Source organism: Hemibagrus wyckioides, linkage group LG27 (genome assembly GCF_019097595.1).
Source record: "Hemibagrus wyckioides isolate EC202008001 linkage group LG27, SWU_Hwy_1.0, whole genome shotgun sequence".
NCBI classification, from domain to species: domain Eukaryota; kingdom Metazoa; phylum Chordata; class Actinopteri; order Siluriformes; family Bagridae; genus Hemibagrus; species Hemibagrus wyckioides.
The window spans coordinates 16,702,843-16,719,988 of record NC_080736.1 but is presented as its reverse complement, the minus strand read 5'-3'; the positions used below and the strand labels follow the sequence as shown (position 1 = coordinate 16,719,988).

The 17,146-nt window shown below is 40.3% G+C and overlaps 3 protein-coding genes across 3 annotated transcripts; 2 read left to right on the top strand and 1 right to left on the bottom strand.

Annotated features, from left to right (window-relative positions):
- The first annotated feature begins 1,049 nt into the window (after positions 1 to 1,049).
- On the top strand, positions 1,050 to 2,345 carry LOC131347350 (hatching enzyme 1.2-like). The gene is made up of 4 exons (XM_058381352.1): positions 1,050 to 1,390; positions 1,499 to 1,639; positions 1,724 to 1,841; positions 1,958 to 2,345. Exons 1-4 carry the CDS (start codon positions 1,273 to 1,275, stop codon positions 2,343 to 2,345), a joined length of 765 nt encoding a protein of 254 aa, XP_058237335.1. The 5' UTR covers positions 1,050 to 1,272.
- A 6,968-nt stretch (positions 2,346 to 9,313) lies between these two features.
- Positions 9,314 to 10,489, bottom strand: LOC131347351 (hatching enzyme 1.2-like). Its single transcript, XM_058381353.1, has 4 exons — positions 10,372 to 10,489; positions 10,024 to 10,164; positions 9,818 to 9,935; positions 9,314 to 9,701 (listed from the first exon to the last, which is right to left on the bottom strand). Exons 1-4 carry the CDS (start codon positions 10,487 to 10,489, stop codon positions 9,314 to 9,316), a joined length of 765 nt encoding a protein of 254 aa, XP_058237336.1.
- Positions 10,490 to 13,803: 3,314 nt separating this feature from the next.
- Positions 13,804 to 15,005, top strand: LOC131347352 (hatching enzyme 1.2-like). Its single transcript, XM_058381355.1, has 4 exons — positions 13,804 to 13,921; positions 14,155 to 14,295; positions 14,384 to 14,501; positions 14,618 to 15,005. Exons 1-4 carry the CDS (start codon positions 13,804 to 13,806, stop codon positions 15,003 to 15,005), a joined length of 765 nt encoding a protein of 254 aa, XP_058237338.1.
- Positions 15,006 to 17,146: the final 2,141 nt, after the last annotated feature.

The following is a 17,146-nucleotide window of genomic DNA, read 5'->3' as shown; positions in this document are numbered from 1 at the left end:
GTCACATGACCTACCCAAGCCAATAAATTGGTGTGATATCACACAGAGCTTCAGACACAACTTCCACAAAGAAGAATTCCCATATAGTCAGCCATGACGCAGCATCGAGTTCCCTCAGAAGGAATCTTTTCTTTTACTACATTCATTATCTGGTTGTCAATGAATGAATTGGACAAGGACAAGAGTGAAGTTCAACATTATGATGATCACAGAGACAGCACAACTCCTATCCCACCACCTGAGTCTTTTCATTTCACTTTAAAGGCCAGGTCCAGGTCAGGAAGTGTTAGGATAGGGCCTCATATGAAATAACAATATATATCATTAGTCTTCAGTCTTGTTTCAGGCTTTGTCAGTAATGCTGCACATTTCATTCCAAACAAAGCAGCAAGTTCGCCAGGCCACACTCGATTAATCAAATTATTTGGATTCTCAAACAATTATTATGTACAAGTCCTGCTTCCCCTAAATTTGGGATAAAAATCAGGAGACCTGAAGCTAAAACGATCAGATGTTCATTTGCAGCCTCTGTATCTTTGTTTAACCATCAAGCACATTTACATCTCTGGCATTTGGCAGACACCCTTATCCAGAGTGATGTACAAAAGTGCTTTGAAGCCTCTATCAGAGAATACATCATCACTGGTTCAATATGTAACACACCTAAAATACCATCAGCCTATACATGACAATTTCTTTAATACATAACATAATACATAACATAAACAGGGAAAATAAGAGCTAGTTTAAGTGTTTCAGGAACAGGTAGGTCTTCAACCATAGTTTGAAGAAAGCCAGTAACTCAGCTGTTTGAACATTTAGGGGAAGGTCATTTCACCACCTTGTTACCAGAACAGAAAAGAGACTTGATGCATGTCTGCCTGTTAAACTGAGGGATGGTGTGATTAGTCGAGCAGTGCTAGCAAGTCCTTTAAACATACAATTAACTCCTTTGAACTGGATCCCTGAGACATAGATCAATAAGCTGTCATTTAAAGGTAAAGTCCAGCTAAAGTCCATTCATTACTCCTAAATATCCAAACAATCTCCTGACTCCTGCTTTGCTTCAATAAGGCATTAAAGTGTTGAGTTCAAAAGATCCTCCCTTTAGTTCCACACATTAGACAGTGGACACTAACGCCCAGAGTTAATCCCCAGAAAACCACTCCAAGTTGTTTGTGTGTGTCCTTGTGTATAAAAAGTGAGGGATGACAGTTGACAGTCACTGAGCTACGGTGAAGGAGCATCCAGATCATCTCCCCACACTAAATCATGGAGTCCAGAGCATCTCTCTCCATTCTAGCTCTGCTGCTTGGTTTCTCACAAGCTCTCAATCTCGACCAACCTGAGCACGTGGACATCATATCAAGGATTCTCACCATCAACAATGGTCTGATATCTCTCTCGACATATGTTCTCTACATATGTGTAATACACCACCATTAGTACTGTTTATTGGTTCTGCTGTCTTTATCCCTTTTTGTTTCTCTGGATGAAGGATCCACTGAACTGTTGTTGGAGGGAGACATACTCTTGCCAAGAGGTAGGAATGCTCTGGTCTGCAGTGATAGCAGCTGCTTTTGGAAGAAGTCCTCAAATGGCCTAGTGGAGGTTCCTTACACATTGAGCAGTGTTTTCTGTAAGTGAAAGACTTATTCACATTGTCCACTTATGACACATCTCTGATTATTTCTCATTATTGTGTTGACTGTTTCCTTCACAGCTTTCTCTGACAGGACTGTAATTGCCAATGCCATGGCCTCCTTCCACAACAAAACCTGCATTCGTTTTGTTCCCAGGACAAATCAAACTGACTACCTCAGCATTGAGAGCCAAGATGGGTGAGAACCACTGAACCAATTCCTGTACCTTTAAATAGAATTTGGTGTTCTTTATTTCTCATTAGATGCACAGTGCTCATATGTTGATGTGGTCAATCTCCTCTCTTTTCTCTCAGATGCTACTCTGATGTGGGCAGATCAGGTGGTGCTCAGGTGGTTTCTCTCAGCAGGTCTGGTTGCGTTTACTATGGCATCATTGAGCATGAGCTGAACCATGCACTTGGTTTCCACCACGAGCATACTAGGAGTGATCGTGACAAGTACGTCAAAATCAACTGGGCAAACATCGACCCAACCACACAGTCTAATTTCAAGCTGAAGAACACCAACAACCTCAACACACCGTACGACTACTCCTCTGTGATGCACTACGGAAGAACAGCTTTCTCCATCAACGGGCTGGACACCATCACTCCCATTCCTGATCCATCAGTGAAGATTGGACAGAGAGACGAACTGTCCGCCATCGACATCCTGAGGATCAACACCCTCTACAAGTGTTGATCAAGCTGAAATTGATCAGACATGTTGACATGACTAAACTTTGATGTGACTGTTAATGATACACAGTAATGACTTCACTTGCTGTGCTAACAAAATATAGATAATACAATAAAATGGCTACATCCATCTTTTTTTTAGTGTGTACTTTAATAACATATTTCACTGGAACCACATGAAACAGTTTTTGTAATCCAATAATTATGAACATTGATAAAGGTGTATTTTGATACTATATTTTATTGGTTTTATAACAACAGCAAAAAAAGAATATACCAAAAAACCAAAAACAAAACAAGTAGAAAAATAGGGGAGGCCAGAAAATATAAATGACATTAAATGCCTAAATAAAGTACAAAAGAAAAAGTCAAATCACAAAAAGGGGGAAAGAAATCAGCATATAAATCCTAATATCACAAATATGTCAAACTCTTGAAATTCCACTGTCACATAAACATTTGAGGAAGGGACCTCAGACTTTAGAAAATTTTTGAGAGACTTTGCTACTTTAAACCGTATTTTCTCAAGATGTAAGACAGACCATCTCCACAAACCATTTCTGAAAACATGGGGAGGTAGTAGATTTCCATTCCCTTAATATAATTCTTATGGCCACCACCATGTCCAGCATTAAGGCCAACTGCAAATAATAAGGCAAAGATAAAACTGTATCAGAGCAGCCAAAAATGGCCAACTCTCAAAAACCCTGTCATATGCCGCAGAATACCAAGAAAATATATCTTACCAAAACCCATGAAGTTTCGGGCAAAACCAAAAAGAATGAGATAAGGTTTACTCTGCATTCTGGCATCGATCACATATTGGAGACACCATTGGATAAATCCTGTGAAGTTTAACTTTAGAATAGTGCAGTCTATGTACAATTTTAACCTGAATTAATTGGAGTCTAGCACTGATGGAACAGCTATGTATTCTCTGCAGGATTGTAGACCAGAAGTTAACAGACAAATTGATTCCAGCCTCCTTTTCCCAAGCCACCTTAAAATTATCAGAAGAGGTATACACCTGAGAAGAGAACAGGGATACAAATTATGAAACCATATGCCTAGCATCCGGCGCTTGATGTACTAGCATATAGAAATGGTGTTCTTCCTGCTGAATCTTATAGTCAGGAAAAACCTGCTGAACATGATGCCGTATTTGCAAATAACAATAAAAATGAGCTTGAGAAAGACCATATCTGCCAAGCAGCTGATTAAAAGAAGAAAAGCATCCATCTCTGTACAATCTGTTAAATGTAGAAAGACCCTTCTTGTTCCAACATTGGAAGGTTCCATCACTTAAAGCAGGTACAAAGTTATGATTCTTACAAATGTGAGAATATAGAGAGGGCTGTGTGATACCAAGAAATTTCTTAATTTGTTTCAGTATCCTCAAGGAGCTATGTACAACGAAATTATTAGTAGCACTCTTTAAGGGAACATTCAGATTGGCAAGTGGTAAAGCAGAGACAACTCCTGCTCATAGAATGGGATTCAAAGTGAATTCAACTAAGAGAATCCACTGCAGTCTCATTGACACAAAAGTGGGTCACAACACCAATACATTTGCTACCAAATAATAGTGTTGAAAAAGTGTTTTCTAAGTGTGCCTTAGAGATGCGATGAGTCTTAAATTCCCAGATAAAAGAAAAAGTAATAGAATCTAGGTTTTGAAAAAAAGATTTAGTGAGATATACAGTATGGGTAAATTCTGAAACAAATACAAAAACCTTGGAAGGATAAACATTTATAGCATTGATACGACCAATTAATGATAGAGGCAAACCCCTCCATTTTTCAATAGTAACATTGAGGCTCTTAATAGCTTAAATTTGTCTTTTGGATCAACAGGAATTGCCAATCCCAAGTAAGTAAAATGATCATGGACAATTTCAAAAGGTAAAGACCCTAGAAAATTTGTTGGATAATTACTACCAAAAGGAACAAAGATACTTTTATTCCAGTTAATTGAATAACTGGAAAAGCAACCAAATGTCACGGCTCAGCTGGAGGTCGAACACCGGAGGGAGCCCTCTCATGAGTTTTGAATTCTAGGGTCATGGTTTCCCCACAGACATAAAAGAGGCACAGACCCTTTGTTCTCTGTGAAGTATTGTTTCCTCTGTGTACATACCAAGCCTTTACTATTTTATTCTCTGCTGACCCAATGACCATAGAAGAGTGGTGCCGAATACTTATAGCCAGTGGCTCCAAAGCTAAATTAAACCATAAGGGCAATAAATAATATAACTCAAGAACCCATCATACCCAAGAGGCCTTACCATTTGGAAGGCACTTAATGGCCTCCAAAATTTCAACCAGCATAAACTCTTTATCCAGATCCTCTCTGGCAGCCTCACTTAGCTTAGGAATGTCAATTGTATTAAGAAAGTCTGTAATATCTGAAATGGGCACGTTAGATTTTGAGGTAAAAAGACATTTATAAAATTCCAAAAATCGAGTATTGATTTCCTTTGGATTAGTTAGCGCACCAGAGCTTGTATGCGTCTTAACTGCCAAGAAAGTAACCTCTCCGGTTTGTCACCCCTCTCAAACTGCTTATGTTTAATTTTGAGAAGCATATTACTGACCTAATAACTCAAAATATTGATATTGATATTATTATACTTATAATAACTCTGAATTATATTTGGGATAAGTTTAGAGTCAACAAGAAAATAGTCAATTCTAGTATATGATTTGTGTATAAATGGAAAAAAAGGAGTAATCTCTATCAGATGGGTGTTGCAATCTCCAAATGTCAGCTAAATTCAAAGACTTGCATAAATGGTTTATGGTATTAGCTGAGCGCAGAATATGAGAAAAGTGTAGAGGAGTGATCCAAATAAGAATCCAGATAACAGTTAAAATTGCCACCATTTATTAAGTTAGTAGAACAGGATCATCAAAATTTTGACCTTATATATTCACACATGTAATAGGAAACTAATTTATATGACCTGACACTATAATGTGTCTTCCAGAAGGATCAGTGGTGACATTAGACAAACAAAATGGGATAGATTTTCAAAACAAAATTTTAATGTCTCTAGCTTTTGAGGAAAGAGGACTGATATACAGTACTTGTGATATCCAGTTAGCTAAGGCATCTCTGCTCTGTCAGTTTAATATGAGTCTCTTGCAAGAATATTATTTCAGCAGAAAGGGACTTAAGATGTGCAAATACTTTACCTCTCTTAATCTGGTGTTCCATACCTCTAACATTCCATTTAACAAATGTGACAAGATTCCCCCCAACAGAACTACACTATATTGCCAAAAGTATTCGCTCACCTGCCTTGACTCGCATACGAACTTAAGTGACATCCCATTCCTAATCCATAGGGTTCAATATGACATCGGTCCACCCTTTACAGCTATAACAGCTTCAACTCTTCTGGGAAGGCTGTCCACAAGGTTTAGGAGTGTTTATGGGAATTTTTGACCATTCTTCCAGAAGCGCATTTGTGAGGTCACACACTGATGTTGGACGAGAAGGCCTGGCTCTCAGTCTCCACTCTAATTCATCCCAAAGGTGTTCTATCGGGTTGAGGTCAGGACTCTGTGCAGGCCAGTCAAGTTCATCCACACCAGACTCTGTCATCCATGTCTTTATGGACCTTGCTTTGTGCACTGGTGCACAGTCATGTTGGAAGAGGAAGGGGCCAGCTCCAAACTGTTCCCACAAAGTTGGGAGCATGGAATTGTCCAAAATGTCTTGGTATGCTGAAGCATTCAGAGTTCCTTTCACTGGAACTAAGGGGCCAAGCCCAGCTCCTGAAAAACAACCCCACACCATAATCCCCCCTCCACCAAACTTTACACTTGGCACAATGCAGTCAGACAAGTACCGTTCTCCTGGCAACCGCCAAACCCAGATTCGTCCATCAGATTGCCAGATGGAGAAGCGCGATTCGTCACTCCAGAGAACGCGTCTCCATTGCTCTAGAGTCCAGTGGCGGCGTGCTTTACACCACTGCATCCGACGCTTTGCATTGCACTTGGTGATGTATGGCTTGGATGCAGCTGCTCGGCCATGGAAACCCATTCCATGAAGCTCTCTGCCCACTGTTCTTGAGCTAATCTGAAGGCCACATGAAGTTTGGAGGTCTGTAGCGATTGAGTCTGCAGAAAGTTGGTGACCTCTTCGCACTATGCGCCTCAGCATCCGCTGACCCCGCTCCGTCAGTTTACGTGGCCTACCACTTCGTGGCTGAGTTGCTGTCGTTCCCAAACACTTCCACGTTCTTATAATACAGCTGACAGTTGACTGTGGAATATTTAGGAGCGAGGAAATTTCACGACTGGATTTGTTGCACAGGTGGCATCCTATCACAGTTCCACGCTGGAATTCACTGAGCTCCTGAGAGCGACCCATTCTTTCACAAATGTTTGTAAAAACAGTCTGCATGCCTAGGTGCTTGATTTTATACACCTGTGGCCATGGAAGTGATTGGAACACCTGATTCTGATTATTTGGATGGGTGAGCGAATACTTTTGGCAATATAGTGTATGTGCATCAACCTTTGTCACTGTTGAATACTAGCTTTAATGGATCAAAGAAGGCAAAGAAACTGTAATGTAAATATGCTGGCACACCCCATTGAATCACACCCCCCTACCCACGGCTGTTTCCCTAACTTCAACGGCAACACTCACCCATCAGAAGGAAAGTAGCGGAGCAAGGGACTCAACAGACTGTGGAAAAAAAACAAGTCTCAGTTACACTCCCTGCTGACACTATACACAACATACAGAAATACTCGATATAAATCCAGAAACAAGTTAACTTAACAGTCTGCCCTACTTTGACAAATGATGCAGTCTAGTAGTACACAATCACTGAAGCAGAGTCAATTAACACATAATAGAGTCTGCAAATGTCCGTGCTTCCTTTGGCGAGTCAAAAAACAATATGGAATCCTTGAGTTTAACACGTAGTCTCGCAGGAAAGTGAAGAGAGCAAAGCACCCTCGCCTCCCTCAAAACTTTCAACACTGATCCGAATGTGCGTTGTTTAGTAGACACTTCCGCTGTATAATCCAGGAAGATATGCACCTGCTTCCCCATGTAGTATAGCAGCGCATTATCACGACTCAGCCGGAGGATAAGGTCCTTGTCACAATCATGATGCAATAAAATAATCGGATACAGTCTCTCACTCTCTGTAGGCCTTGTTTGTAGTGGCTTGTGGACATGGTCCACCTTGACTGGTTTAGAAAACTTCTCTCTGCCGAACAGCGCAGAGATCAGCCCACTAACAAACTCCGGAGGCAGACCCTGCACCACAGCTTCTTTTTTCCCTATGAATTTCAAATTAAGCTGACACGAACGGCCCTCCAGGTCATTTAATTTAGCGTGAAGAAATTTGTTTTCAGAGTGCAGCTCCTCACAAACTCTCTCCACTTTCTTTGTTTAGGTGTGAGTTACAACTGGTCATAGCTAATTCCAAATCCTCCACTTTTTTCTTAACAACTGACTGTTTGGACTGAACATTTGCCAGCACAGCATCCAGTGCATCAAGGCGATTATTAATAGACAACTTAATGTCCTCATTCAGCCGTTTCAAATAATTACCATGTGTCTTGATGGCATTAAGTATAGTACTGGCAGTAGATGGGGAGAGGGAATCGCTCTTAGCGTCGCCATCTTTACTCTGCTCTGCAGCCTTCAATGGCTTCTTAGAAGTCATTTAGAAGTTTGACTTCTTATAAATACAAAAGATATTCCTTTGATGACAGTCATCAAATTTAGACGCAACTGCAAAAATCAGGGCCTGTATGAAATCCTAATAAACCAGGTTCTGTCATTAGAATGTTGTTAAAACATTTGCCCCAATAAATTGGGCTACTCCAGGGAGTTGTTATGGAGACTCGTTAATGCTGTCTATGAAAATTGGTTCACTCTGTGAGAAAGTTCAAGAGACTTTTAGAGAAAATGATTGTAACAATTGCCCAGAGGCAGATGGCTGAGGATCAGTCTGCAAGCTGAGGAAAACTTGAATAGCGACACAGAATGAAATGGTTTAGAAATCCCCTTCCCAATAACCAAGATGATGTTTTTTCCCCCAAGATGTGGTCTTACTCGTAGACAGGTACTGTACCACAGAGTTGTCATCATGCTGGACATTAAAACTGTTTCTTTAGAAACTGCACTGTCCCCTTACCCCATGACTGAGGTATTACACTTAAGGAACTTTTTGGAATCAAACACATCCTGCTAGATCTTTAACCAGGAGATTCCTCTGTTTGGATTTCTCTCCTTATGATAGATTTATTTCTCCAACAATTTGATGGTGCAGTCTGTGAGGTTGATTGCCTGGATTCTGGGGTCAGGTCTTATTCTTGTGTCTTCAAAGTAATGGAACGGACATCAGTATTTTCATAGTTGGAACCAAGGAAATAGGATGGAGTGAAGTCAAAGCAGGGGGAAAGTGTTTTCTCAGCTGAAAGAGCGTTTGGTGCATGTCTAAGCAATGCTTATTAGTTTAACCAACAGTCTCTTGAACTGTCAAACAGAATGAAACACAAAATACATGAACAGCCTTAAGATATCTCCACCACAAATACCTGGAGTAGTTCAATCTGTAGGGTGAATATTTGAGCAAACTAGTCTAGTATATTATGATTTTTTCAGAGGATGTGTTTTAGAAAGCAGGTTTAATGTTGTTGATGATCCTTGAAGGTTTAATTTTTATATTTATATGTAGTCATACATATCTAAGTGCTGGTATGTATGTGATATAAAGGTAGAATGTTGAGGGAGTAACAATAAATCTTATTGGACATTCATGATCCTGGCATGATAAAAACTGTTTGATGTGGTTTCACTAAGATGCATGTAGCCATTTTATTGTATGATTCCATCTTTTGTTAGAACAGCAAGTGAAGTCATCACTGCGTCCTCTATCTTTAACAGTTACACAATGTTAGAGCAAAGTTAAATCAAGTCAAAAGCTCTAAACAATTTCAGCACTTGTAGAGGGTGTTGATCCTCAGGATGTCGATGGCTGACAGTTCCTTTCTCTGTCCAATCTTCACTGATGGATCAGGAATGGGAGTGATGGTGTCCAGCCCGTTGATGGAGAAAGCTGTTCTTCCGTAGTGCATCACAGAGGAGTAGTCGTACAGTGTGTTGAGGTTGTTGGTGTTCTTCAGCTTGAAATTAGACTGTGTGGTTGGGTCGATGTTTGCCCAGTTGATTTTGACGTACTTGTCACGATCACTCCTAGTATGCTCGTGGTGGAAACCAAGTGCATGGTTCAGCTCATGTTCAATGATGCCATAGTAAACACAACCAGACCTGCTGAGAGAAACCACCTGAGCACCACCTGATCTGCCCACATCAGAGAAGCATCTGAGAGAAAATAGAGGAGATTGACCACATCAACATATGAGCACTGTGCATCTAATGAGAAATAAAGAACACCAAATTCTATTTAAAGGTACAGGAATTGGTTCAGTGGTTCTCACCCATCTTGGCTCTCAATGCTGAGGTAATCAGTTTGATTTGTCCTGGGAACGAAACGAATGCAGGTTTTCTTGTGGAAGGAGGCCATGGCATTGGCAATTACAGTCCTGTCAGAGAAAGCTGTAAAGGAAACGGTCAACACAATAATGAGAAATAATCAGAGATGTGTCATAAGTGGACATGGTGAATAAGGAAGTCTTTCACTTACAGAAAACACTGCTCAATGTGTAAGGAACCTCCACTAGGCCATTTGAGGACTTCTTCCAAAAGCAACTGCTGTCGCTGCAGACCAGAGCATTCCTACCTCTTGGCAAGAGTATGTCTCCCTCCAACAACAGTTCCCTGGATCCTTCAACAAGAGAGAAAAAAATTCTATCATTTCTATATTTTTATTCTACAATTTCTATCACTGTTGCAAACAAACAAAACAGAGCCTGAAAGAAATAATTACAAAAATCCTAATCTTAGAAGAAGACAGGTTCTAGGCCCATATTTGTAGAATGTGTAGCAGTAATAATGCTTGTGTAGTTTGATCGATATGAAGGAGATATCAGACCATTGTTGATGGTGAGAATCCTTGACGTGATGTCCACGTGCTCAGGTTGGTCGAGATAGAGAGCTTGCGAGAAGCCAAGCAGCAGGGTTAGAATGGAGAGGGATGCTCTGGACTCCATGATGCTTCAATGTGGGGAAATGATCTGGATGCTCCTTCACTGTAGCTCGGTGTCTGTCAACCGTCATCCCTCACTTTTTATACACACTGACATGCACAGAAACAACTTGGAGTGGCTTTCTGGGGATTAACTCTAGGCGTTAGTGTCCACTGTCTAATGTGTGGAACTAAAGGGAGGACCCTCTGAACTCAACACTTTAATGCCTTGAGGAGCAGAATGAGAGTCAGGAGATTGGTTGGACATTCAGGAGTAATGGATGGAATTCAGCTCATAATGACTGGTTATTGATCTATGTCTCAGGATCTAGTTTTAGGGAGTGGCTTGTATATTCAAAGCACTTTCTGGCTAAGCCAAGATAAACAGGATATGAATGTATAGCTGATCTTTATATAGCTGTAGGTCTTGTTATTTTATCCAAAATTGCAGAGAAGTGGGATGTGTACCTAATACTTTTTTGAGAATCCAGATACATTGACTGATCTTGTTGGGACCAACAAACTTGTTGCTTTATTTGGAATGAAGTGTGTCGTATTACTGGCCATTTTCAAATGAGACTGAAGACCAATGACCTATTATTTAACACCAGGCCCTATTCTAACTCTTCCAGGCTTCACTCAGCTTATGGCCTATGTCCTAACTATACAAATCTAGGTGTTTTCCATAACTTTGGAGTTACAATAATCAGACCTGAATCCAGAAACCAGGCACTCAATCTTAAGTCCTCAAAGTACCATAAAATTGTTAGGAAATAAAGCCATCATCACATGTGAACCACAAACAGTGCTGGTTACCGATCAAACAGGTGTCAGGATGGTTGGACATTTCCCTGCCAGAACACTAGGGGGCTTTCCGGCAGTGTGTGTTTGGTGTCATGGGGTATGGTTTGTTTTGTATTTTCATGTCCTTAATCCCTCCCTCTCTCTGCATATCTGTTCCTGACCCCGTCATAGTTGTGTGCCTCTTCTGTTCCTCGTAGTTTGGTTTTGAATTGCTGTTGTTTAGTGCAGTATCTAAAGTAATAGTTTTAGTGCCCAGCAAGATGACAGGTTTTTGGTACTTACCTATCTACGATTAACCAAAACAAGAATACATCTTGAAATAAAACCACCATTGTGGTCAAAGGGAATAGGCTTTCTGCACCATTTTTTCTCACTTTCTAAGCTATCTTCAGCTTGTACCCATCATGGAATAATAAATAATACTGTCCACTTAAATGGTTTTTCTCAGCTGAAAGAGTGTTTGTTGCATCTCAAAGCCATGCTTATTAGTTTAACCAACAGTCTCTTGAACTGTCAAACAGAATGAAACAAAATACATGAACAGCCTTACGAATACTCCACCACAAATACCTGAAGTACTTCGATCTAGTTCATTTGTCTAATGTTGTTGACAACCCTTGAAGATTTAGTTTTTACACACTGCTCAAAAAATTAAAGGAACACTTTTTAATCAGAGTATAGCATCAAGTCAGTTAAATTTCCTGGGATATTGCTCTGGTCAGTTAAGTAGTAGAGGGGGTTGTTAATCAGTTTCAGCTGCATTTGTGTTAATGAAATTAACAAGAGGTGCACTAGATGGGCAACCATTAGACGACCCCCAAAACAGGAATGGTTTTACAGGTGGAAGCCATTGACCTTGAAAGTTAAAATCTTAAACTTGTAGATTTCAGCATACAGTTAGAAGCACACAGGTCTAAACCTGGGCAAAGCCCTGTCCTTCTTGGGAAAAATGAAATGCTGTCTGTAAAGCTGTCCTCATGCAAGCAAACACGGAATGAGCTTATCAACAGTGTGCAAAACTCAGCCGCACAAATGCCACTAATTGTCTTCTCTCAGGAAGCAATTCAGTGGCATGCCGCTCATCATTGCCCACATCAAGCTCCTCAGAGTCCAATGAAGACAATAAATTTCTCATTTGGGTTGGGAGAAATCACAAAGTGAGCTCCCGGGAAGTCCAAGTCGGGGGAAAGACAAGAGAAAGGGGATCACTCGTCTCTTGTTCCAACTTGAAACTAATGATCTAAATCCTGCCTTAGTAGATGTGTGACCTGTGCCATGAGGTGCAGGTGCTTGGCTGGAGAAAAGACGGGTTTACGGAGAAGAAAAGTCACAGCGCACACGTGCACGCTCCTCTACCAATCAAACCATGGAGAAAAGAACGACTTGTCTTCCATAATGTAGTGGGTCATGGGTACAAGCACTTTCTGAACTTGCTAGCCACCTTTAATCTTTTATGTATATCTTTTTTCCCTAGTCTAGACAAACAGTACAAACAAAGGGATCTTTTCTGTAACTATGTATGTTACGTGGTTGTCAATGAATGAGTTGGATAAGGACAAGAGTGAAGCTCAGCGTCATGACGATTACAGAGACAGCATAACTCCTAACCCACCACCTCTTTTCATTTTACTTTAAAGGCCATGTCCAGGTCAGGAAGTGTTAGGATAGGGCATCATATGGAATGATAATATAGATCATTTGTCTTCAGTCTTGTTTGAAAATTGCCAGTAACGCTACACATTTCATTCCAAACAAAGCAGTAAGTTTGCCTTGCCACACTCGATTAATCAAATTATATGGCTTCTCAAACAAGTATTATGTACAAGTCCTGCTTCCCCTAAATTTGGGATAAAAAGCAGGAGACCTGAAGCTAAAAAGATCAAATATGCGTTTGCAGTCTGTGTATCTTTGGTTAACCAGCAAGTACATTTACATTTACATTTCTGGCATTTGGCACACACAACATCAACACTGGTTCACTAGGTCACAGACCTAGAATAACATAATAAGAGGTAGTTTAAGTGTTTCAGGAACAGGTAGGTCTTCATCCATCATTTGAAGAAAGCCAGTGACTCATTTGATTGAACATCTAGGGGAAGTTCATTTCACCACCTTGATAACAGAACAGAAAAGACACTTGGTGGATACCTACCTCTTAACCTGAAGGATGGTGTGATTAGTCAAGCAGTCCTAGCAAGTCCTTTAAACATACAATTAACTCCCTTGATCTTGATCCTGAGACACAGATCAATAAACTGTAATTTAAAGTCCAGCTAAAGCCCATCCATTAATCCTAAATATCCAAACAATCTCTTGACTCCTGCTTTGCGTCATTAACATTAAAGTGTTGAGTTCATAGGATCCTCCCTTTAGTTCCACACATTAGACAGTGGACACTAATGTCTAGAGTTAATCCCCAGAAAGCCACTCCAATTTCTGTGTGTGTCCCTGTGTATAAAGACCCTGGTATGATAGTTCTCAGTCGCCAAGCTACGGTGAAGGAGCATCCAGATAATCTTTCTACACTGAAGCATCATGAAGTCCAGAGAGTCTCTTTCCATTCTAGCTCTGCTGCTTGGCTTCTCGCAAGCTCTCTATCTCAACCAACCTGAGCATGTGGACATCACATCAAGGATTCTCACCATCAACAATGGTCTGATATCTCCCTGATCCCCACCTCACTACACCAGAATTATTACTGCTACACATTGTACAAATATGGGCTTAGAACCTGTCTTCTTCTAAGAATGCAGAAGTTTTGCAGTGACAGAATTTCTGCTGATGAAATTTTATTTAAGTAACCTGAGTCAAAAAAGCTAAGACACCACCATTAGTACTGCTTACTGGTTCTGCTGTCTTTATCCCTTTTTGTTTCTCTGGTTGAAGGATCCAGGGAACTGTTGTTGGAGGGAGACATACTCTTGCCAAGAGGTAGGAATGCTCTGGTCTGCAGTGACAGCAGTTGCTTTTGGAAGAAGTCCTCAAATGGCCTAGTGGAGGTTCCTTACACATTGAGCAGTGTTTTCTGTAAGTGAAAGACTTCCTTATTCACCATGTCCACTTATGACACATCTCTGTTCATTTCTCATTACTGTGTTGACCATTTTCTTCACAGCTTTCTCTGACAGGACTGTAATTGCCAATGCCATGGCCTCCTTCCACAACAAAACCTGCATTCGTTTTGTTCCCAAGACAAATCAAACTGATTACCTCAGCATTGAGAGCCAAGATGGGTGAGAACCACTGAACCAATTCCTGTACCTGTAAATGGAATTTGATGTTCTTTATTTCTCATTTGATACACAGTGCTCATATGTTGATGTGGTCAATCTCCTCTCTTTTCTCTTAGATGTTTCTCTGATGTGGGCAGATCAGGTGGTGCTCAGGTGGTTTCTCTCAGCAGGTCTGGTTGTGTTTACTATGGCATCATCGAGCATGAGCTGAACCATGCACTTGGTTTCCACCACGAGCATACTAGGAGTGATCGTGACAAGTACGTCAAAATCAACTGGGCAAACATCGACCCAACCACACAGTCTAATTTCAAGCTGAAGAACACCAACAACCTCAACACACCATACGACTACTCCTCTGTGATGCACTACGGAAGAACAGCTTTCTCCATCAACGGGTTGGACACCATCACTCCCATTCCTGATCCATCAGTGAAGATTGGACAGAGAAAGGAACTGTCCGCCATCGACATCCTGAGGATCAACACCCTCTACAAGTGCTGAAATTGTTTAGAGCTTTTGACTTGATTTAACTTTGCTCTAACATTGTGTAACGGTTAAAGGAAGCAGTGATGTCTTCACTTGTTGTTCTAACAAAAATGGAATCATACAATAAAATGGCTACATGCATCTATCTCTTAGTGTGTACTTTAATAATTTATTTCACCTAAACCACTTGAGTTTTTATCATCTCAAGAGGGGCATCTTTTATCATCTCATCTGAGATGGTGGTCAGACGAAGATTTCCTGAACTCACTGTCATTATGTGGTTTGACTACAAACCAATGGTTAAGGCAATGCCTCTGGCATTGAGCCTCAGGACACACGCAGTAGATGTTCTAAGAAAGACAAAAGATATGTGCAGGTGTCAAGGCCATTAGCAATTGCTGAGCACAACAGCAGCATGGGTGGGTGGATGGTTGGATGCAACATGGCTGACAGGATGCTAAGTTTATATACAATAGCCACTTGCACTCGGAAATGGACAGTGTGTGTGTAATTTTCCACTTTTTGATCTGGCAATCACCAATGCATGACTTCAGTATAAGAATGACTGCCAGCTTTTGGGGAAGAAAGCTTCCTTGAATTCATGAAACCTCAGCTGAATGCAGCTCTGAGACACTATGGGGCCATCCATCTCCCTGAGATGGATGCATCAAGGTGTCACAGACCTGGTTGTAACAGCAAAACATACGTAATGTGTACTAAGTGCAAGGTGTTTGTGTTTCAAATAAGTTTTTTGAACTATCATAATCCATAAATAAGAAATACATCAAACATACATATACCACAAAACAGTAATGTGGTAGTTTTAGTCGTAATTCTCATGTTGACTTTGATATTTTCTTTGGGATTTACTTATTGTCATTATGGTTCAATTTCAATTGTACCACGTTCTGATGTACACTGTAGTGGACGCATAATATTCTTAAAATAAAAGTGTCTTTTTCAAAAAAAAAAAAAAAAAATTTATATTTATATTTATATATATATATATATATATATATATATATATATATATATATATATATATATATATTTATATTTATATATATATATATATATATTCAGTATACTCATTGCCTTCCAAGCAATTGGGAAACTTAAGAATAAAAGTGATTGGGAATTTTTTTTCTTGGTAGTCAGGAGAATATCATATACATACTGTGATTTTATTGGATATCGCTTGGTATAATTGAACCAGCACTAAGACATATATGACATCATAGATATTTAAAAACTAAACATTCGAAGATAATTATTAAAGTTAGAGTCTACCTCAAAAATCACAGCCTGTCAGAGAATCCTAACCCTAACAGAAAATAAGAAAGACTAAACTTAAGACTGCCAGGAACATAGACGGACTGGAACCACGGTACACATAACAGATAAACAATCACAGACAAGGACATGCACAGAAGGATCCCTTTTTATTGGGCTAGATATTAGGGTAAACAGGTTACAGGTGACACAATCAGGGGAGAGAACAATAGGACAGGTATAACACGAAAGACACACGAACAAGCAGGCTTCTCGGGTTCACCTGCCAGCGCCTTCCTCAGGCCTGGCAGGGAACAGTCCAGCAGTTCCTGACACTGTGATTCACTTTCAAAAAATAAAAAAATAAAATTTGAAGCAGCCTATGAGAAGCAGGGACAAAGTCTTTCCTTTTGTAGCCCAGTTACTGGTTTTTCATGGGGACCATCAACCTGTGTCTTCTCTCCTTGAGAGTAGCAAATCTGCATCATTGATCATTTTACCATGGTACAATTACTCAAGGACATCTTTCTCAAAAGCCAGTTGATAGAGCCTGCACTGACCCGTTGTTCTCCTAAGCCAGGTGTGCAGACGACGAAGAGCACTGTACAGCTGCTAACAGGTACAGTGAGGGCAACCTGGATGATAGATTTCAGTGATTAAATCATGTCAGAATCCAATAGGTTATACACTGAAATCATGTCCTGTGGAGCAGCACCAGCATGCTTTTTACGTGTCAAAAAGTGCCTTGCTACCATGACTTCCTCTACCATTAGATCAATGTTGTAGTGGTGTGCAAGTTCTGCCAAATGTGGATCAGACAGGAAGTTTTCAGATGTCGGACTACACACATGAATGCCTTTAAGCAATGTTGCCTTTACAGCATT

What these genes read in the sequence shown, in the direction of transcription:
- LOC131347350 (XM_058381352.1), top strand. Translation starts at nt 1,273, where the DNA reads ATGGAGTCCAGAGCATCTCTCTCCATTCTAGCTCTGCTGCTTGGTTTC. An exon ending in CACATTGAGCAGTGTTTTCT is followed by an intron (nt 1,640 to 1,723) that starts GTAAGTGAAAGA and finishes TTTCCTTCACAG; the next exon opens with CTTTCTCTGACAGGACTGTA. An exon ending in AGCATTGAGAGCCAAGATGG is followed by an intron (nt 1,842 to 1,957) that starts GTGAGAACCACT and finishes CTTTTCTCTCAG; the next exon opens with ATGCTACTCTGATGTGGGCA.
- LOC131347351 (XM_058381353.1), bottom strand. Translation starts at nt 10,489, where the DNA reads ATGGAGTCCAGAGCATCCCTCTCCATTCTAACCCTGCTGCTTGGCTTC. An exon ending in CACATTGAGCAGTGTTTTCT is followed by an intron (nt 9,936 to 10,023) that starts GTAAGTGAAAGA and finishes TTTCCTTTACAG; the next exon opens with CTTTCTCTGACAGGACTGTA. An exon ending in AGCATTGAGAGCCAAGATGG is followed by an intron (nt 9,702 to 9,817) that starts GTGAGAACCACT and finishes ATTTTCTCTCAG; the next exon opens with ATGCTTCTCTGATGTGGGCA.
- LOC131347352 (XM_058381355.1), top strand. Translation starts at nt 13,804, where the DNA reads ATGAAGTCCAGAGAGTCTCTTTCCATTCTAGCTCTGCTGCTTGGCTTC. An exon ending in GATTCTCACCATCAACAATG is followed by an intron (nt 13,922 to 14,154) that starts GTCTGATATCTC and finishes CTCTGGTTGAAG; the next exon opens with GATCCAGGGAACTGTTGTTG. An exon ending in AGCATTGAGAGCCAAGATGG is followed by an intron (nt 14,502 to 14,617) that starts GTGAGAACCACT and finishes CTTTTCTCTTAG; the next exon opens with ATGTTTCTCTGATGTGGGCA.